Source organism: Leucoraja erinacea, chromosome 17, assembly GCF_028641065.1.
Source record: "Leucoraja erinacea ecotype New England chromosome 17, Leri_hhj_1, whole genome shotgun sequence".
In the NCBI taxonomy this organism is placed as follows: Eukaryota; Metazoa; Chordata; class Chondrichthyes; order Rajiformes; family Rajidae; genus Leucoraja; species Leucoraja erinaceus.
The window spans coordinates 11180636-11200226 of NC_073393.1; the positions used below are offsets into that span (position 1 = coordinate 11180636).

Sequence of the window (19591 nt, forward strand, 5' to 3'; positions counted from 1 at the left end):
TCTGTTGCGTTCACGTTTCAATAAAAGACGGATTCGGTCTGGAAGTATAAGCTGCCATTTCACGTTGGAAAGATGCCAGGCGTCAGCACTTTAACCTGGAGAGGTGAACTCAAACCCCACGACCTGCCTTTTAATTAATGTGAGCGATGCACTTATAACGCGCCGCGCTCAAATTGTCGTTTCAGCTTCAGCGGGGGAACAATTGTATTTCGCCCCAAATCGCGGGAGGTTTCTCAGAGCGGGTGTAATAAGGGGTGGGTAACAATGTACAGTGATATCAGGAGCAAAGATTGCGTCCTAGGAACACAGCAGAACGCGGCTAGTTCAATTTCCAACTCTAGTGTGGTATTTCACTCGCTGTAGACTAAATGAAGTCTGAGTGCTTCTTTCGACGTTTAAACCTAGCCGCGCGTAGCTCTTAATGTATCGCAGTCATGCATGGAACACACAAAGGACCTGCTTCTGATCCCATGATGAAGATATACACGCTGATTAGCGAAAACCCTTTATGCAATAACAGCCCGCATCCTGAATTCCATTGCCTTCACATCTGATTGCTTTTCTTTGTGACTCTTCAGTCGAGTGTTCGAAAGCACCACTGAGCTGACCTGAGAACTCACCAGCACTTCAATCAAACTGATCGAGACCATCTGTCCCATTGCTTAGTTCCCGGCACCTTTCTACAAGTTCCCCCTTATTTCGCCACATGCTGAGATCTTTGCATTTCAGCAGGCCCCGGGAGATGGGTGACACCAATGACCCTTGCTAAACTTCCCGCCTGTCCTTGAAGTCAATTAGACGGGGGATGGTCACTCTGTCATCACGGGAGTTGAAATACAGCCTCTTGTTCAGATGGACAGGTACATGGATAAGAAAGGTTTAGTTTAGAGATGCGGCATGGAAACAGGCCCTTCGGCCCACCGAGCCTTTGCTATCCGGGAAATCTAGTCACACTAGTACTATCCTACACACACTAAGGACAATTTACAATTTTTACCAAAGCCAATTACCGTACAAACCTGTACGTCTTTGGAGTGTGGGAAGAAACCTGAGAAACCTGATGTGGTCATGGGGAGCACGTACAAACTCCAGACAGACAGCACACCTGATCAGGATCGAACCCGGGTCTCTGGTGCTGTTAGGCAGCAACTCTATTGTCGCGCTACCGAGCCGCCCAGACACTTAGAGGGATATGGGTCAAACGCGTGCGGGTGGGGCATCTTGGTTGGCATGGGCAGGTGGGGTTGAAGGGCCTGTTTCCATGCCGTAGAACTCCATGACCTCCTGGAGCTGAAATTCCATTGCCCCGGCTGCAAGGGGCAAATTCGACCTGACGACCGGCTGCGGAAATCAAGATCGACCGCCTTATTCAAAGATCCTGTAGCAAGCAAGATAGACCACTCGACGAAAAAGACGTAGTACGGTCATGGGCAGATTCATGGGTAATTTTCGGCCCCATTTCTGTAACCGGCTTCCGTCTCCGCATCAAAGATCCCATAGCGGAGCAAAGATACTAGTGCGGAGATGGAAGCCGGTTACGGAAACATCCTCGTAAAAATAAAAGTTATTTGGGAAAAATTTTCTCCTCATTTTCAGAATTATAATTTATTAACACAAATTGTTCTCCCGCAACGTTAATTACACTGCGAGTCGGGTCGGGTCGGGTTACTGAAATGGATGAAAAAAAGGCCCACGTTCCGCTGCTTTGCATACTACACGTCAGCCCATTGCATTTAGCAGGAGTGGTCTATCTTGCTTGCTACAGGATCTTTGGCCTTACCTGGCCTAGGTGCCACCTCACGGGGGGACTTCCGGGGAGGGAGGGAGGAAGATTAAAAATTCCCTCTTGTGATATTGTCCGGATTAAAGGAGGTGCCAGACCACCAGTTGCTGGAAAATCGATGGTGGATCTGTTGTTTTACAAGTACACCAGGATAAGATGATAATATGACGGTGTTGTAACAACGTTTATTGTGGAAAGTACCTGAGTGTGTCTGCCTCAGTGTGTCTGCCTCTTGACACTGAGCATTTTCTTTATTTAATAACATGCCTTGATGTTAGTTTTAAATTACTTACTATTTTCCAGGATCTTAGGAAGATGTCAGGTCAGATATGCATTCTGTTGAAGCTGTGCCCATTTTCTAGATTAAAAGACATTTTTAATTACTTCAGTCAAATTTATGTCCCTAATCATAAAGATGATGATGCTGCACTTTCCGTTATCTACCAGCTAAATCTCTCTGCAGCCATTCATTGTGGATAACCACACTAATCCATATATAATCTATATTTAAAACTATGAGGCATAGATAGGGTAGACTGTAGATTTTTTCCACACAGTGGAAATGTCCAAGACTTGAGGCCACAGCTTTAAGGTGAGAGGAGCAATGTTTAAGGGAGATGTGCGGGGCAGGTTTTTTATGCAGAGTGGTGGGTGCCTGGAATGTGCCACCAGGTGATGAAGGCAGATACAGCAGTGGCATTTAAGAAGCTTTTAGATAGGCATGTGGGTTTGCAGGAAGTGGAGGCTTATGTGCAGGATCATGTGCAGGAAGATGAGAGTTAGTATTGGCATCATATTCGGCACAGACGTTGTGAGCATGTTCCCATGCTATATTGTTCTGTAGAAGATAGTCACAAAGTGCTGGAGTAACTCAACGGGTCAGGCAGCATCTCTGGACACAAAGGATGGGAGACGTTTTGTGTCGGGACCCTTCTTAAGACTAGGGTCCCGACCGAAAACGTCATCCATCCTTTTTCTCTGGAGACGCTGCCTGACCCGCTGAGTTACTCCAGCACTTTGTGTCTATCTTCAGCATAAACTAGCATCTGCAGTTAATTTCTACACACTGCACTCTTTATCACATTCTACATTCTATCACCTCCAGAGTTTTAGTTCCACCATCCAGTTCAGTGTCAACTTATTGTTCTAATTTTACCATTAGCCTCTCACCACCCTATCTTTGCCCTTTCTCTTTCCCATTTACATGCATCCTTGCAGCAACCCAGCAACTTTGTCCAACATTAGATAGACATTGTTGCTGCATCCTGGACATATCATACACCAGGTTGGTTTTGGAAATGTTTCAATTGCAATGTAGATGTTTGAAGAAAAAATTAAGGAGGCCACCTCCAGCATGAGATACCTGACATCACAGCCTTCTGTGGTGGTGTTTGCCCATAGATAGGTTGATGAATGTGGCTTCGGAAGAAAGGTTCTAACAGCTGGGCTAGGGAAGGGAGGAGACCTGACAGGAAGAATGGAGAGAGTTAGGGAAGGAACTTGCGGGAAGCAAGATGATTGCTGAGAAGTGTTTATTGTCAGATGTAGCGAAAGAGAACAATGGAATTCTTACTTGCAACAGCACACCAGGTTTGTAAACACGCTACTCAATAGATATTACAGTAAACAAATATTTTAAAATGTCAATAAATTATACAAAAATTGCAGTGCAAAACACAAAACAAAACACAAAGTCCCTGGTGCAGCCGAGGGACTGGCTCAATACACAAACAACTAGACCTTGCTCGTTAATGGCAAGAACTATTATCTGAAAGTTGACACATGGGCCAGATGTAATGTGACCTGTCTAGTTGAAAAAGTTGCGATAAACAGAGACTGTCACTCCTACGACTGCCTCCCTTCTCCCATTTGCAGGATGTCCAGTGCACCCTATCGGTCAAGTCGAGTTATGCTATTGTCTTAACTTACATGTCCACAACCTGAGTTTCTATGTTGTTCTTGAGGATGTGTCATCTCTGCTGGGTGCCAACGCTTGTCACGATCTGGGACTTTATCCCTTTAAACTCTTCTGCTTGTCATCAGGATTTGTGACTTTAGCCAACAAATCCTGACACATTACCAAACTTTGTCGACAAGCTGGGCAGGCTGCCTGATAAGTACACAATTACCATTAACCCTGAGATAATCCTAGTTGTCCATCAGCACACAAGTCCCCATACTATGCGGGACCGTGTTCAAAGTGAACTCAACAGAATGGTGTCCCATATGTATTCAATTGACTATCATCAGGATAACTTGGGATAGTTTTACCTTGAATGCAAAGCATAACAGTATGATACTTGCTTCCTTCTTGATTGACAGATAACTGCTTTGGGCAATCCCTGTGGTAGCTATGGCTGAGTATCCCATTTCCAACAGATGGCTGTAATTTTATAGGGTCTTTAAACCATAAATCTGTAAAGAATCATAAAGATCTGGTGAAATACTTTGATTATACTGATTCAGGATGTTTCCCAACTGTTCTAACTCCAGATCACCATAAATGTCCATTAAACTTAGCATTTTACCAGAAAACCACACTTTGAAAACTATGTGGTCAACTCACAAGGTTCCCCTGTCAATTCTCCTAGGTGGCAGATAAAATACAGTGAGAATCACCGGAGGCGAACACACAAAAGATGTGAAACAAAAGGATTAGAGAGTTGTAAATTGTGAAGCCAGAGGATTGACGAGGTGTGAATTGTGTAGCATGGGGAAGGAATGTGTGTGGAGGGGGAAGAGAATGGAGAGATCGCTTCAAGTTAGCCAGAGCTCTCATACTGTTAATTCTTTTGCATTCAAGGTAAAACTATCTCAAGTTACCCTGAAGATAGTCAATTGAATACATATGGGACACTTGAATTACTTGAATGACAGACGGGAAAATAAGACCTGCAACCTTAGACAGACACAAAAAGCTGGAGTAACTCAGCGGGTCAGACAGCAACTCTGGAGAAAAGGAATAGGTGAAGTTTCGGGTCGAGATCCTTCTTAGAGTTCGTCTCAGTTACATTGTTGAGGTTTCTGATGAAACGTTTTGGGGTATCGGGGAACATTGTTTCATCGTAATTGGCTTGGTATTAATGTAAATTGTTTCTAGTGTGGGTGTGGGATTGTTTTAATTATTAATTTTAGTTTAGTTTTAGTTTAGAGATATGTACAGCGCGGAAACAGGTCCTTTGGCCCACTGAGTCCGTGTCGACCAGCGATCCCCGCACATTAAAACCATCCTACACACACACTAGGGACAATTTACATTTATACCAAGCCAATTAATCTACAAACCTGCACGTCTTTGGAGTGTGGGAGGAAACCAAAGATTTCGGAGAAAATCCATGCAGGTCAAGGGGAGAATTTACAAACTCCGTACAGACAGCACCCGTAGTCGGGACCAAATCCGGGCCTCTGAAGCTGCAAGGCAGCAACTATACCTCTGCGCCAAATGTGTGGGGATCGCAGGTCAGCACGGACTCGGTGGGCCGAAGGGCCTGTTTCAGCGCTACATCTCTAAATTAAACTACACTAAAACTGTTGGGATTGCCCTTCATCATGCCGATGAACTGTGAAGCTGATCTCAACTTTTACAATAACAATCAACGATCGTGACCATTGAGTCCAGAGTGTAAACGGTCACATTTAGTTAAGATTTGACTTTAATTAATTTGATCGTAAATTTGTCAGAATGTGTCTGTTCTTCTTCTTGCGTATGGCATGCACAGCCTAAAGTTGTAGGACAACTTGTTCCATTTGATCATATTTGATTGTGCACGCCAGGTTGATTGCATTCGTTGATTGCGGACCAGGTCAAGGTTGCAATCTTCCACCCCAAATGTGTTCTGTTGTGTTGATGAGTCAGTAAAGTCAAAGTCGACTGGCTTGAGTTTTGTTCAGACAATCTGTTATCAGATAAGGAGATATTTGCCTTAATGTAGTACGCCAGCCTTTATTAGGTCCTCATTTCTTCTGTAGGTGGACCGATTATATTGCAGAAGAAACTGCAACCGGTCAAGAAATGAATGCTATGCAGTGCCAGTCATTCCATCTGGTTGCTTTTAGGCCAAAGATCATTCAAGTAGATGGGAAACATTTGAATCCAAAGATTAATTCACTTCAGTTGATCCACTTCCAAGAAATAGTCATTTTTTTCAAGCTGATAAAATGTCTTTAGATAAGAAATGCTCTTTTATCATGATTGCTTAAAATGGATATGTTATGCCAATCTATTTTCCTCATCATTTTTTAAAAGGTGCTTTACCACTAAGTTTCACTCTTGGCATACAAGCTCAGAATTTTCTGTATTAACACATTATTACAAATCCTCTTCTCTCAGGGTTGAGAGAGAACAAGGAGTACAACTTTCGAGGAAAGATTGGCAACCAAAGTAAATGTCTGCTTAATTTTCTTGCACATTCATTACATGCCCGACTAACTGCGATCCACGATTACTGAGAAAGCGGCTTCGAATGGAATTCTGAAAACCTGCTTTGAAGGCATGATGATTATAATTTGAGAGGTAGATGAAAATCACAATGCCAGAGATATACATTACAGTAGGCTTCATCACACGCATAAAAATGTGCAGAAACCACCAATCCTTCATTTAGTGTTATGACCTTTTATTTTGTGCCAGTAATCCATGGACTATGAACCAAGTCATCCCCACTGAATCGCAAGAGGTTGGTGAGGGTGCCTCTGCTGGGTGCTGTCAAGACATTTGGCAGCTCTTGAGATTTAGACTTTAGAGATACAGTGGAAACAGGCCCTTCGGCCCACTAAGTCCACGCCGACCATACACTGACCAACATAGGGACAATTTTACAACTTACCAAAGCCAATTAACCTACAAACCTGTACGTCTTTGGAATGTGGGAGGAAACCTGAGCACCTGGAGAAAACCCATGTGGTCACAGGGAGAACGTACAAACTCCATACAAACAGCACCCGTAGTCTGAATCAATCCTGGGTCGCTGGTGCTGTAAGGCAGCAACTCTGCTGATATGCCACTGTGCCACACAGCACAGTCTTGTTCTCATAAGCAGATGATTCTCTCATAAGCAGAACAATCTCTCTGTGGCCTCACATCAACCTTGCTATTAGGGAGTAGTGGCCCTTTCGAATGAAAATGACCATGCGTAATTACCGTTCATTCACGTTCTTTATTTCAGTTTCACATCATTTACAATTATCATGGGTAATTATTTGTCCAGACAAGAGGATAATGGCCCCATGTGCTTGTAGGAACCCCACAACAGCCACCCAAACTGTTTCATGGTAAAGCAAATAGGTGTTTTATTATAATGGTCAGGTTTGGGCGGCATGGTTGTACAGCTGCAAAGTTGCTGCCTTACAGTGCCAGGAACCCAGGTTTGATCCTGACTACGGATGCTGTCTTTACAGAGTTTGTACCTTCTCCCTGTGACTGCGTGGGTTTTCTCCGGGAGCTCCGGTTTCCTCCCACACTCCAAAGATGTCCAGGTTTGTAGGTTACTTGAATTTGTTAAAAAATGGTAAATTGTTCCTAGTGTGTAGGATAGTGTGGGGGTACATGGTGCTTGCTGGTCAGCATGGCCTCAGTGAGCTGAAGGGCCTGTTTCCATGCAGTATCTCTAAATTCCAAAGTCTGTGTCTAACACAATGGCCACTTGTATTGCGCTTGTGTGGGCCACTGCTCATGAGATGCTCACCCTGAACCTTAAGGTCCTCGGGGCCATCACAAAGCAAAGGGGTTGAAAGTGATGATGAACTAGCCAGAATTCACTGAATTCCTTGAAGCCATGGGATTTCAATTCTTATCTACAAGTTATTTCATCGCACTTCAATGCCGCTTTGCTGTAATAGTTCAGAACACATTCAAAGTTCAAGATACGTCTGAAAGTTGCACTCACTGAGCTATTAATTTATTGGATTTGGCAACCAGTCTGTTGCAAAGGTTAGCATGCAATCAGATGCACTCAGGTCTGATGTCTATGTCAATGGGTTGGGCACACCTTATTGATTCACTGCCACAATTAGTACAATTAATCTCCCATCTAATTCAATATCCAGTGTTCAAATAAATTGCAGGTTTCTCTACCAATTCTCTGTCCCTTTCCCTAGTGAATAAAGCAGTGGTGGACACCATGGCTACGCTAGGCCAGGCGGACTCTGCAACACCGCCAGGACAACATGCTTTATGGTCAGGTTAAGAACCATGCACTTACAACTGGGACTTCCAAATGGATCCAAAAATAGGCTACTCTGTATACTGATTCAGTGCACTGCTGGTACACTGGTACTGTATCTGAGATGCTTATCTAAGAATAGTGATACTTGTACCAAACTGTACACGAAAATGAATTTCACTGTGACAAATAAAGTACGATTGAACCATTAAACCATTAAACCATCAAAGCGTGATAAAGTACCATCAAAGACAGTTAATAACCATATAACCATATAACAATTACAGCACAGAAACAGGCCATCTCGGCCCTACAATTCCGTGCCGAACAACTTTTTTCCCTTAGTCCCACCTGCCTGCACACATACCATAACCCTCCATTCCCTTCTCATCCATATGCCTATCCAATTTATTTTTAAATGATACCAACGAACCAGCCTCCACCACTTCCACTGGAAGCTCATTCCACAGCGCTACCACTCTCTGAGTAAAGAAGATCCCCCTCATGTTACCCCTAAACTTCTGTCCCTTAATTCTGAAGTCATGTCCTCTTGTTTGAATCTTCCCTATTCTCAAAGGGAAAAGCTGATCCACATCAACTCTGTCTATCCCTCTCATCATTTTAACGACCTCTATCAAGTCCCCCCCTTAACCTTCTGCGCTCCAGAGAATAAATACCTTACTTATTCAACCTATCTCTGTAACTTAGTTGTTGAAACCCAGGCAACATTCTAGTAAATCTCCTCTGTACTCTCTCTATTTTGTTGACATCCTTCCTATAATTGGGCGACCAAAATTGTACACCATACTCCAGATTTGGTCTCACCAATGCCTTGTACAATTTTAACATTACATCCCAGCTTCTATACTCAATGCTCTGATTTATAAAGGCTAGCATACCAAAAGCTTTCTTTACCACCCTATCTATATGAGATTCCACTTTCAAGGAACTATGCACGGTTATTCCCAGATCCCTCTGTTCAACTGTATTCTTCAATTCCCTACCATTTACCATGTACGTCCTATTTTGATTTGTCCTGCCAAAGTGTAGCACCTCACATTTATCAGCATTAAACTTCATCTGCCATCTTTCAGCCCATTCTTCCAAATGGCCTAAATCACTCTGTAGACTTTGGAAATCCTCTTCATTATCCACAACACCCCCTATCTTGGTATCATCTGCATACTTACTAATCCAATTTACCACACCTTCATCCAGATCATTGATGTACATGACAAACAACAAAGGACCCAACACCGATCCCTGAGGCACCCCACTAGTCACCTGCCTCCAACCCGACAAACAACCATCCACCATTACCCTCTGGCTTCTCCCATTCACCCACTGTTGAATCCATCTTGCTACTCCTGCATTTATACCCACCAGTTGAACCTTCTTAACCAACCTTCCATGAGGAACCTTGTCAAAGGCCTTACTAAAGTCCATATAGACAACATCCACTGCTTTACCCTCGTCAATTTCCCTAGTAACCTCTTCAAAAAATTCTTGAAGATTAGTCAAACATGACCTTCCAGGCACAAATCCATGCTGACTATTCCTAATCAGACCCTGTTTATCCAGATGCTTATATATATTATCTCTAAGTATCTTTTCCATTAATTTGCCCACCACTGAAGTCAAACTAACAGGCCTATAATTGCTAGGTTTACTCTTAGAACCCTTTTTAAACAATGGAACAACATGCGCAGTACGCCAATCCTCGGGGACTATTCCCGTTTCTAATGACATTTGAAATATTTCTGTCATAGCCCCGGCTATTTCTACACTAACTTCCCTCAATGTCCTAAGGAATATCCTGTCAGGACCTGGAGACTTATCCACTTTTATATTTTTCAAAAGTGTCAGTACTTCTTTCACTTTGAAACTCATAGTATCCATAGCTACTCTACTAGTTTCCATTACCTCACATAATTCAATATCCTTCTCCTTGGTGAATACCGATGAAAATAAATTGTTCAATATCTCCCCCATCTCTTTTGGCTCTGCAGATAGCTGTCCACTCTGTCTCTCCAATGGACCAATTTTATCCCTCGTTATCCTTTTGCTATTAATATAGCTGTAGAAACCCTTTGGATTTACTTTCACCTTACTTGCCAAAGCAACCTCATGTCTTCTTTTAGCTTTTCTAATTTATTTCTTAAGATTCTTTTTACATTCCTTGTACTCCTCAAGCACCTCATTTACTTAATGCTGCCTATAATTATTGTAGATCTCCCTCTTTTTCCGAACAAGATGTCCAATTTCCCTTGAAAACCAGGGCTCTTTCCACTTTTTACTGTTTCCTTTCAACCTAACAGGAACATAAAGATTCTGTACTCTTAAAATTTCCCCTTTAAATGTCCTCCATTTCTCCTCTACATCCTTCCCATAAAACAAAATGTCCCAGTTCACTCCTTTTAAATCATTTCACATCTCATCAAAGTTAGCCTTTCTCCAATCAAAAATCTCAACCCTAGGTCCAGTTCTGACCCTCTCCATAATTATATTGAAACTAATGGTATTGTGATCACTGGACCTGAAGTGCTCCCCAACGCATACCTCCGCCACCTGTCCCGTCTCATTTCCTAACAGGAGGTCCAACACTGCCACTCCTCTAGTAGATACCTCTATGTATTGCTGCAAAAAACTATCCTGCACACATTTTACAAACTCCAAACCATCCAGCCCATTTACCGAATGTGTTTCCCAGTCTATGTGTGGAAAGTTGAAATCTCCCACAATCACTACTTTGTGCTTACTACTAATATCTGCTATCTCCTTACATATTTGCTCTTCCAATTCTCGATCCCCATTTGGCGGTCTATAATACACCCCTATAAGTGTTGCTACCCCTTTCCCACTTCTCAGTTCCACCCAAATAGCCTCCCTAGATGAGCCCTCCAATCTATCCTGCCAAAGCACTGCTGTAATATCTTCCCTGACTAGTAATGCAACACCTCCACCTCTTGCCCCTCCAATTCTAACACACCTGAAGCAATGAAATCCTGGAATATTTAGTTTCCAATCACAGCCCTCCTGCAACCATGTTTCACTGATCGCCACAACATCATACTTCCAGGTGTCTATCCAGACTCTAAGCTCATCCACCTTTCTTACAATGCTCTTAGCATTAAAATATGCACATTTAAGAAACCCCCCCCGCCTCTTATTCTCTGTTTATTTCCTTTTTTTTCTTTCTCCTCTTGTGCCCGAGTGCTTTCCTTTTCTGCTTCCTGCCTCCCATTCTGTCTACTAGCTTTCTCTATTTGAGTCCCTCGCCCCAACCATTCTAGTTTAAAGTCTCCCCAGTAGCCTTTGCAAATTTCCCCGCCAGGATATTGGTCCCCCTCGGGTTCAAGTGCAACCCATCCTTTCTATACAGGTCCCACCTTCCCCAATCTTAATAAGGGATCATCAAAGAGAAACATGTTGTGAGTGTAAATAATGGCTCAAAAACGTACCATGGAGCAGATGACTATAAATGGTGTAGTCTTAAATATGAGGTCATGGGGAGAATGTACAAACTCTGTACAGACAAGCACCAGTAGTCAGGTTCGAACCCGGATCTCTGGCGGGAAATTACAGCTGTGAAAAGGGTCAGAACAAGTCAGAGCCGGCACCGATGACCAAATATTTGTTCTGAGCCTTTTCATACCTCTCGTTTCCCTATCCCCCGACTCTCAGTCTGCAAAAGGGCCTCGACCCGAAATGTCACCTATTCCTTTTCTCCAGAGATGTTGCCTGACCCACTGAGTTACACCAACATTTTGTGTCTACCTTCGGTGTAAACCAGCATCTGCAGTTCCTTTCTACACATTAGAGAAAAAATTAGTAGGTTGATGCCATATACGTAAGTATAACAAGAGTGGGGGCAGCGCGATGACCTCAAATGGCCATCTTTTGATTAAATCATCTCATGTTTCTGTGATTAATATGTGGAGAAATTCATTTACTATCTAAAATTGTGGTTGAAAAGGAAGCCCTTAATCTTAACACCATTTTTCCAATACACAAGCTACACGTTAGATATTTTTTCAATTATCTTACTGGGCAAAGTGATTCAGAATAATTGCCTCTGCAAAACCAACATACACTGTAAAATATCAGACATTTACAATGCCATTCAACCATAAATAGAAACAGCTTCAGAAACACATTCTTAGGTTAAATACGTTTGCTTAATAAATCAATGTCAGAGGGAGGAGAATTTCATATTTCTAAAGATTAAGAAATCAATTTCTAGTTATTCAACCTTTGCAGCAGCCGATATAACAATCAACATTTTAATCTACCTATGTAACTCCTTCAAATGAGGTTCACTATTCAAAAGTAACAAGCAGTTTCCACTTGGCACAGAAATAAAAATTTCCAAATGTATAAACCTGAATCTGACTCCAGAAAGTCTCTCTCCATTTTGCTTGATTGTAGCCAGGCACAAATTCTGCATTTAAACTGCCTTCAGACGATAAATGGAGCACCCACCCGTAGATCCATAAGTAAATATTTCATTGCAATTAGGGCATTTCATTCAGGGCGGCACAGTGGCACAGCAGAAGAGTTGCTGCCTTACACTGCCAAAGACCTGGGTTCGATCCTGACTACAGGTGATGTCTGTATGGAGTTTGTATGTTCTCCCCATGACCACATGGGTTTTCTCCGGGAGCTCCAGTTTCCTCCCATGTACAAGTTTGTAGGTTAATTGGCTTTAATACACATTGTAAATGGTCCCAGGTGTCTAGAATAGTGTGAGTGTAAGGGGGGGTCGCTGGTCAGTACGGACTCGGTGGGCCGACGGGCCTGGTTCTGCGCTGCATTTCCAAACTAAACAAATAAAAATCTTGGTACCGCAGATCATTAACTGCCAAGGCCTGAAAAGTGAAGCAAACAGAAGTGTTGCTACACTGCCGGCTTTGGACTGTCAGAAATTGCTATCATTTTGAAATGTTCAAAGATGTATCCTGGCAAAAATTAGCTCAGTGTACACACAGCAGCAGTGTTGTAATTTCCATTTGGTCAGTATATGGGAATCTAACATTTTAATTAAACGTTGTGTGCATTTTAAGTGTGGCTTTCTTCCACCGTTTTCTCCTTCCCTCCTGAACTAAATTGCTTGAAAGACCAAACAGAAGAAGGCCATAGGTTTAAGGTGAGGGGGCGGTACCTGAGGGGCAACGCTTTTACACAAAGGGCAGTCTTCTGCTTCTTCTTCTTCTTGCGTATGACGTGCACAGCCTAAAGTTGTAGGACAACTTGTTCTATTTGATCTTATTTGATTGTGCACGCCGGGTTGATTGCATTCGTTGAAACAGGGCGGACCACGTGAAGGTTGCAATCTTCCACCCCAGCAAAGGGCAGTAGGTATATGGAACAAGCTGCCGGAGGAGGTAGTTGAGGCAAGTACTGTCACAACATTTAAGAAACATTTAGACAGGTACATGGATAGGACAGGTTTAGGGGAATATGGACTAAATGCAAGCAGGTGGGACTGGTGTAGATGGGACATGTTGGACGACGTGGGCAGGTTGGGCCAAAGGGCCTGTTTCCACTGTCTATGACTCTATGACTAAGAACGATTGTTACATGTATTACTCAAATCCCACTACCTTACTGCAGGATCCCAGTCGGAGAATACTTGTTATAAACCAACTGGTGCGGAACAATTCAGTTGCACTAAAACTAACATAGTAAGGGAAAACAGGGGACTGGCCCTGACATTCATGAAGCCCATGATGTTCCTTCTGGGTCTTTCACATTTCTGCTCACACATACTGACATGCACAGACTTTCACCATGGGAGGTTCAGGTTGCGAGTTTGCTCCAAATATACCTGTGCCATGAACTGTGGAGTAGGACGTCACTGCACTTGTGAGGCTTGCTTCATCAGTACTTAATCATTACAGTGGCGCAGCGGTACAGTTGCTGCCTTACAGTGCCAGAGATCCAGGTTTGATCTTTGCTAGTGTCGGCACGGACTCGGTGGGCCAAAGGGCCTGTTCCCATACTGTATCTCTAAAGTGTAAAGTTTAAAGTCGTAACTAGAACATTAAGTCTGTCCCTCTCTCCATCAATACCACTTGCTGAGTTCTTCCCAAGATTTAATATGTCTTCTTACTCAATAGATTTTCACTATTTACCACCCACCCCTTCCCCCTCTACATCTTAAAGCACACACTTCTTCCTCCACAGTTACTGCCTGACCCGCTGAGTTCTTCCAGCACTTTGTATTTTGCTCCTGATTCCACGATCTGCAGTTCCTTGTGACCCCTTTAGTTCTCACTTGTCCGGCACTGCTAAAGAGTCATCGAACAGAGGCATTCCGATCACCTCCGCTCGGTCCGCAATAACCAAGCTGACCTCCCGGTGGCTCAGCACTTCAACTCCCCCTCCCACTCCGCCTCATCACAGAAGCTGGGCCATGCGAGCAGCACCGGAAATTGGAGGAACAGACCTCATATTCCGTTTATTATTGAACAACGAATTTCCCAATTTTGTTAGTTTTGCTGTCTCCTCCCCTTTCAGCCCCCCTGCTGTCTCCTCCCATCCCCCAGCCATCTACAGGTCTTTTTTTCAAATCTAGAAGGGTTTCGGCCCGAAACGTTTTTTTTGCTCCATAGATTCAGTCACCCGCTGAGTTTTTACTTTTTTGTAACCTTAAACGAGGCATCTCATCAGAAGCTGCCTGCAAAATATTATTCCTGTTTTTATTTGTAGAATACAGGCTTTTTTTTCAAATCTACATTCAAGATTTTTTTTTGCTATTTCAGTCAATTTACTTTTGCCATCTCATCAGCTGCAAAATATTTCCTGAGGTGTAGAATGGCTTTGGAAAGAATTCAAATTTCCATATGCCAAACAAGTGAGAGAAATTCAGTTTTCCATATGCCAATCCCAGCTAAACATACAGTACAACATGGCTTTGCAATAAACTGCACTGTGAGGAGTTCCATTCAACAAATTCCCAAAGGGGAGAATCGAGTTCCTTGGTTAAGTAACACATCCTCCTTGAATTAAAATAAACAGCTGTACATTTTCAACACATGGATGTGAGCAAGATGTTTTATCTCCATAGAGATTGTTAAACTAATTAGGCAACAATTGACACTGAAAAAAAATCCTCCGCATGATCTCTTTCAGAAAAAAAAGACACAAACTGAACTGAACTCTTTGGTACGCTCGTATATAATTGACTCCCAAACAGCAAACCCTTAATTTGATAATGTGGGAAGGAGCTGCAGATGTTGGTTATACATTGGAATATAGGCAAAAAACGTTGCAGTAACTCAGCGGGACAGGCAGCATCTCTGGAGGGAAGGAATGGGTGACGTCTTGGGTTGAGACACTTCTTCAGACTGAGGGTCAGGTGTGAGGGAGACACAGAGATATGGAAGTGTAAGGTGTGAAAACAAGACATCAAAGGGGGACAAAGTTCAAGGAAAATGTAGAATAGATCATTTAGACGACGAAGCATACAGAGATAAAATTAAAATTTAATCAGGAGGACAGTCAGACTAGGATGGGGGAGGGATGGGGAGAGAGATGGAAAGCAAGGGTTACTTGAAGTAAGAGGTCAATGTTCATACAACTGGGGTGTAAGCTGTCTGTGCGAAATATGAGGTGCTGTTCCTCCAATTTGTGTTGGGCCCCACCCTGACATTGGAGGAGGCCCAGGACAGAAAGGTCAGTAGGTGATTGGGAGGGGGAGTTAAAATGTTTAGCAACCGGGAGACCTTTGAATAGCTTACCTGTATAACTTCAACTTTTCAAAAACCCCTTTCCCCCGTGTTTCATGGAGTTTCTGCCAAGCTACTGCTGGAAAGATTCTGAGGAAGCCTAATTGGTATTACATGGGCCAGTGCTCTAAACTAACAAAGTTGTTATGTACATACTTAAATCTTTATTATTAACTGCACAGAATGGATACAACACACTGCATAAGGATAGACACAAAATGCTGGAGTAACTCAGCGGGTCAGGCAGCATGTCTGGAGAAAAGGAATAGGTGACATTTTGGGTTGAGGCCCTATATCAGATTGAAGGTTCTCGACCCGAAATGTCACCCATTCATTCTCTCCAGAGATGCTCCTTGTCCCACTGAATTACTCCAGCATTTTGAGTCTACCTTCATTTTATAGATTCATTACACTCCTCATTAGAAAACTTCCACAAAGTACCTTAGAAAGGACGTAGGCTGAAGAAATGTACATATTGTTTGTGAATACAATAGAGGTAGAAAATATATTTCTACCAGTGGAAGAGAACCAAACTAGTGCCTAAAATATGTAGGAGAATATGTACGAGAAAATATAGTTTTCTCCAGAAGTGCTGCCTGACCCGCTGAGTTTCTCCAGCTTTTTGTGTCCAGAGTGCATAAAGTAGTCAGTAATAAACTCAAAGGACCTTTGTTACACAGAAAGTAATTTTTCAACCAGAAATTATACTGTACATGGATAGTAGATAAAAATGCTGGAGAAACTCAGCGGGTGAGGCAGCATCTATGGAGCGAAGGAATAGGTGACGTTTTGGGTCGAGACCCGATTTACCTATTTCCTTCGCTCAATAGATGCTGCCACACCCGCTGAATTTCTCCAGCATTTTTATCTACCTTCGATTTTTTCAGCATCTACAGTTCCTTCTTAAACAACTGTACATGGATAGGGTAAGTTTAGAAGGATATGTGCCAAATGCAGGCAGATGGGACTGGTTTAGTTGATACATGTTGGCCTGTGTGGACAGGTTGGGTCCATGGGCCTGTTTTCACACTGTATGACTCTATGACTATGCTAAAGGTTTGGTAGGAGTGGTGGATTTTGGGAAGCATCAAAACGAAGAATGGGAATAGAGGTAGAGAGGAATAAGGGGTTGGGTTACGATTTTACGATCGAGAGGTTAGATTAGAGGAATACGTTGGAAGACTTTTTTTAGTAAACACTGGGAAGGTAACAGCAGCTTAGTGAATAAGAGCACTTCCTGAGATGCAATGTTGCAGAGGTCCATTCCTATCTTGAGCAACAGGCACTAAATGAAAAGGCCAGTAGATGGAGTACTGAATTAACATTAAGTACGATGGCTCAGAAACGTTGGGGTGACGTAGAGAAGCTGGAAATTGGTGAAAAGCACTGGTGGCGTGTTGGGAAAACATTCTACCACTGCAATGATATGAAGCAGAATTTGCAACTCTTCTTCTTCAAGCTGTTATTTCAATTGTTAAATAAACCTGATCCATTGGAAAGAGTTCCACTTTCACTCTTTGGTAACTCCTGCAGTTGGATTGGTAAGTTATTAGCAAGAGATTGGACTGAGCACAAGTTCGAGAGCAATAGACTGGATGGTATGTTTTCCTTTTCTGCTGTGGAGAAGAACCCTCCCCCCTGCCTGGTACCGGCCCCTGATGGGGAACAAAGTCATATCATTTGGAACGCGATGAGTTATGCTAACTATTCGTCTATCAGTGCATCGAATTTACTGAAGCTTTTTTTCCCCAGATGACAACTGGAGCCTAAACTACAGATTTTGGCAACAACAGGCTAATTCAAGAAAACCAAAACATCTCAGATTCTGAAATATAAAACACAAACAGAAATACTGAATGCACTTGGTAGGTTAGGCAGATAGAAGTCAGATGATATGATGAAGGGTCTTCTATCTAAAATTTATCACTGGATTTTTCTTTTCTTGGGGCTACCTGACCTTTTGAGCATTTCCAATTCTCTGTTTTTTTTTGCTAAAATAATTGGTGATTATTTTTTTTTTTTTTTTTTTTTTTCGTAGTTTTAATATTTCCAATTGCAGTGAACACTCAATCCTATCAATGCAGGTTAATCTACTCAGGTCATCTTCAGAAATGAAAGGTGACAAAGGTACAATAATTAAGAATAGCGTAAGACTGAGTCCTGTTTACCTGAATACAGGGGAATAAAGCGTATCGAAAAAGGACAACAAATCGGATCAGGCAACGAATGTATCATGAGTTGCTTACAAGGTATGTGCGGGCCATGTTGAAGAATGGCCGTGAGTGTTTTTTACATGGCACTAACCTGAACACTGGAGAACTAAAGGCATCCTTGTATGGCGAGGCCCCACAGAAGACCCTGTCAATGTCAAAAGAAATATGTTCTGTTCTATAGTTTCAGCTCGTTGACATCAAGCACAAGATTTTTACTGCAAACTCCCAGAGTTAATCAGTAATGTGCAAACAGTTGGACATTCTAAAATGACTTGGCACCACTCTGGGATTGCAAGGGGGGATCAAGGATTGAGCATCTGTAACAAAGCCAAGTATAGAGGGCCAAAGAACATTCAGTTCTTGACTAAACCATACTGGCAAAATGGGATGTATTATCAAGGGAGGTAACAATTAATAAACTGAAGAGAGACTCTCTGGGGTTCAAAGTCTGCACTTTATCTGTTGTTACTACTTACTTTTTATGGTTTAATATAAAAGTATATATGTACTTTTTAATATTCCTTAAATGTTCAATGTGTATTGTATAGGATTCATTAAGTCAATGAACAGTCTCAAACGAATCCTTATAATTCCATTGCGTTGTATTTTACAGAATCACTAACACACTTTCACTGAGGGCTTTCTACAGACATACTTTAAGCCAAGGTGTCTGATTACTGAACAAACCCTCGTTGAAACCCTGGAGTAAATTTGACAGCATAATTAAAGACATTGGGCCAGAAAAGGTCATGTAGGGATAAATGACCAAATGTTTACACTGAGGTGAATAGGGAGGAGAGGTTTGGGGAGGGAATTCTGGAGTTTGGGGCAAAGAGACCAATGTCATGGTCAATAGTCATATGAGAAAAGCATCAAACTGTTGCGAGGATTGCAGTTTTGTGGACAGTTTGCATGATTTAGGAAGTATGATGAGTGGGAGGAGCCAATAGCCGTGGGGTTTGAACACAAGGTTGAAGATTTTAAAATCGGGGTGTTCAGCAACAAGTTGCCACAAGGTCAGTGTGTCCAGGGGAGGATGGGTGATTGAAATTTGCTGCCAATTTAAGATGAGCACAATCTTACGAGGGCAGAAGTTGGGACAGCTGAAAATCTTCTATTTAACAAGTGGTTGCCTACTACAATAATATATGACTTTTATTTCATGCCTGTTAAACACTAGTTTCATGTCAAATTCCTCACTGGGTATCTCCCAAACAACTCAATAGATGAGTGATGACTGAACCGTCCTCTCACTGACTAGAAAGTAGTCTAGTTTCTATTTAAACTTTCTATTTAAAGTCCAATAAAGTCCGAGGTCTAGAAGGGTCTCCACCCAAAATGTCACCTATTCCTTTTCTCCAGAGATGCTGCCTGTCCCGTTGAGTTAGTTCAGGAATTTGTGTCTCTTAGAAAGTGGCCCAGTTCTTCCATCTACCACATTGGATACCTTTGAACTACCTTTAATCGGACTTTATTGGACTTTATCTTGCACTAAATGTTTTACCCTTTATCCTGTATCTGTACTCGGCAGTCAGCTTGATGGTAATCATGCATAGTCTTTTCGCTGAATGGTTAACATGCAACAAAAAGCTCTTCACTAATCCTCGGTACGCGTGACAATAATAAACTAAACTATACCTTATAAATTATGGCAATCTACGTTTTCTAATTCTGTGCTCTTTACACATCAACAGCGTTCGTCTA

General features: G+C 42.4%; 1 protein-coding gene and 1 long non-coding RNA gene across 3 annotated transcripts in view; one reads left to right on the plus strand and one right to left on the minus strand.

Moving 5' to 3' along the window:
* The window catches only part of hsd11b2 (hydroxysteroid (11-beta) dehydrogenase 2), a 51994-nt gene extending 33976 nt beyond the window's left edge, over positions 1 to 18018 (minus strand). Inside the window, exon 1 of one of the 2 annotated variants that reach the window (XM_055648500.1) lies at positions 17979 to 18018. In XM_055648500.1, the coding sequence (XP_055504475.1) occupies positions 17979 to 18003 (25 nt within the window). In that variant the 5' untranslated portion in view covers positions 18004 to 18018. Of the gene's footprint in view, positions 1 to 620; positions 882 to 17978 lie in introns of those variants that run through there. The other variant, XM_055648501.1, reaches the window with a different exon arrangement.
* Positions 13 to 19519, plus strand: LOC129705102 (uncharacterized). Its single transcript, XR_008724853.1, has 2 exons — positions 13 to 139; positions 17427 to 19519. It is a non-coding gene; the product is annotated as an uncharacterized LOC129705102 (long non-coding RNA).
* Positions 19520 to 19591: the final 72 nt, after the last annotated feature.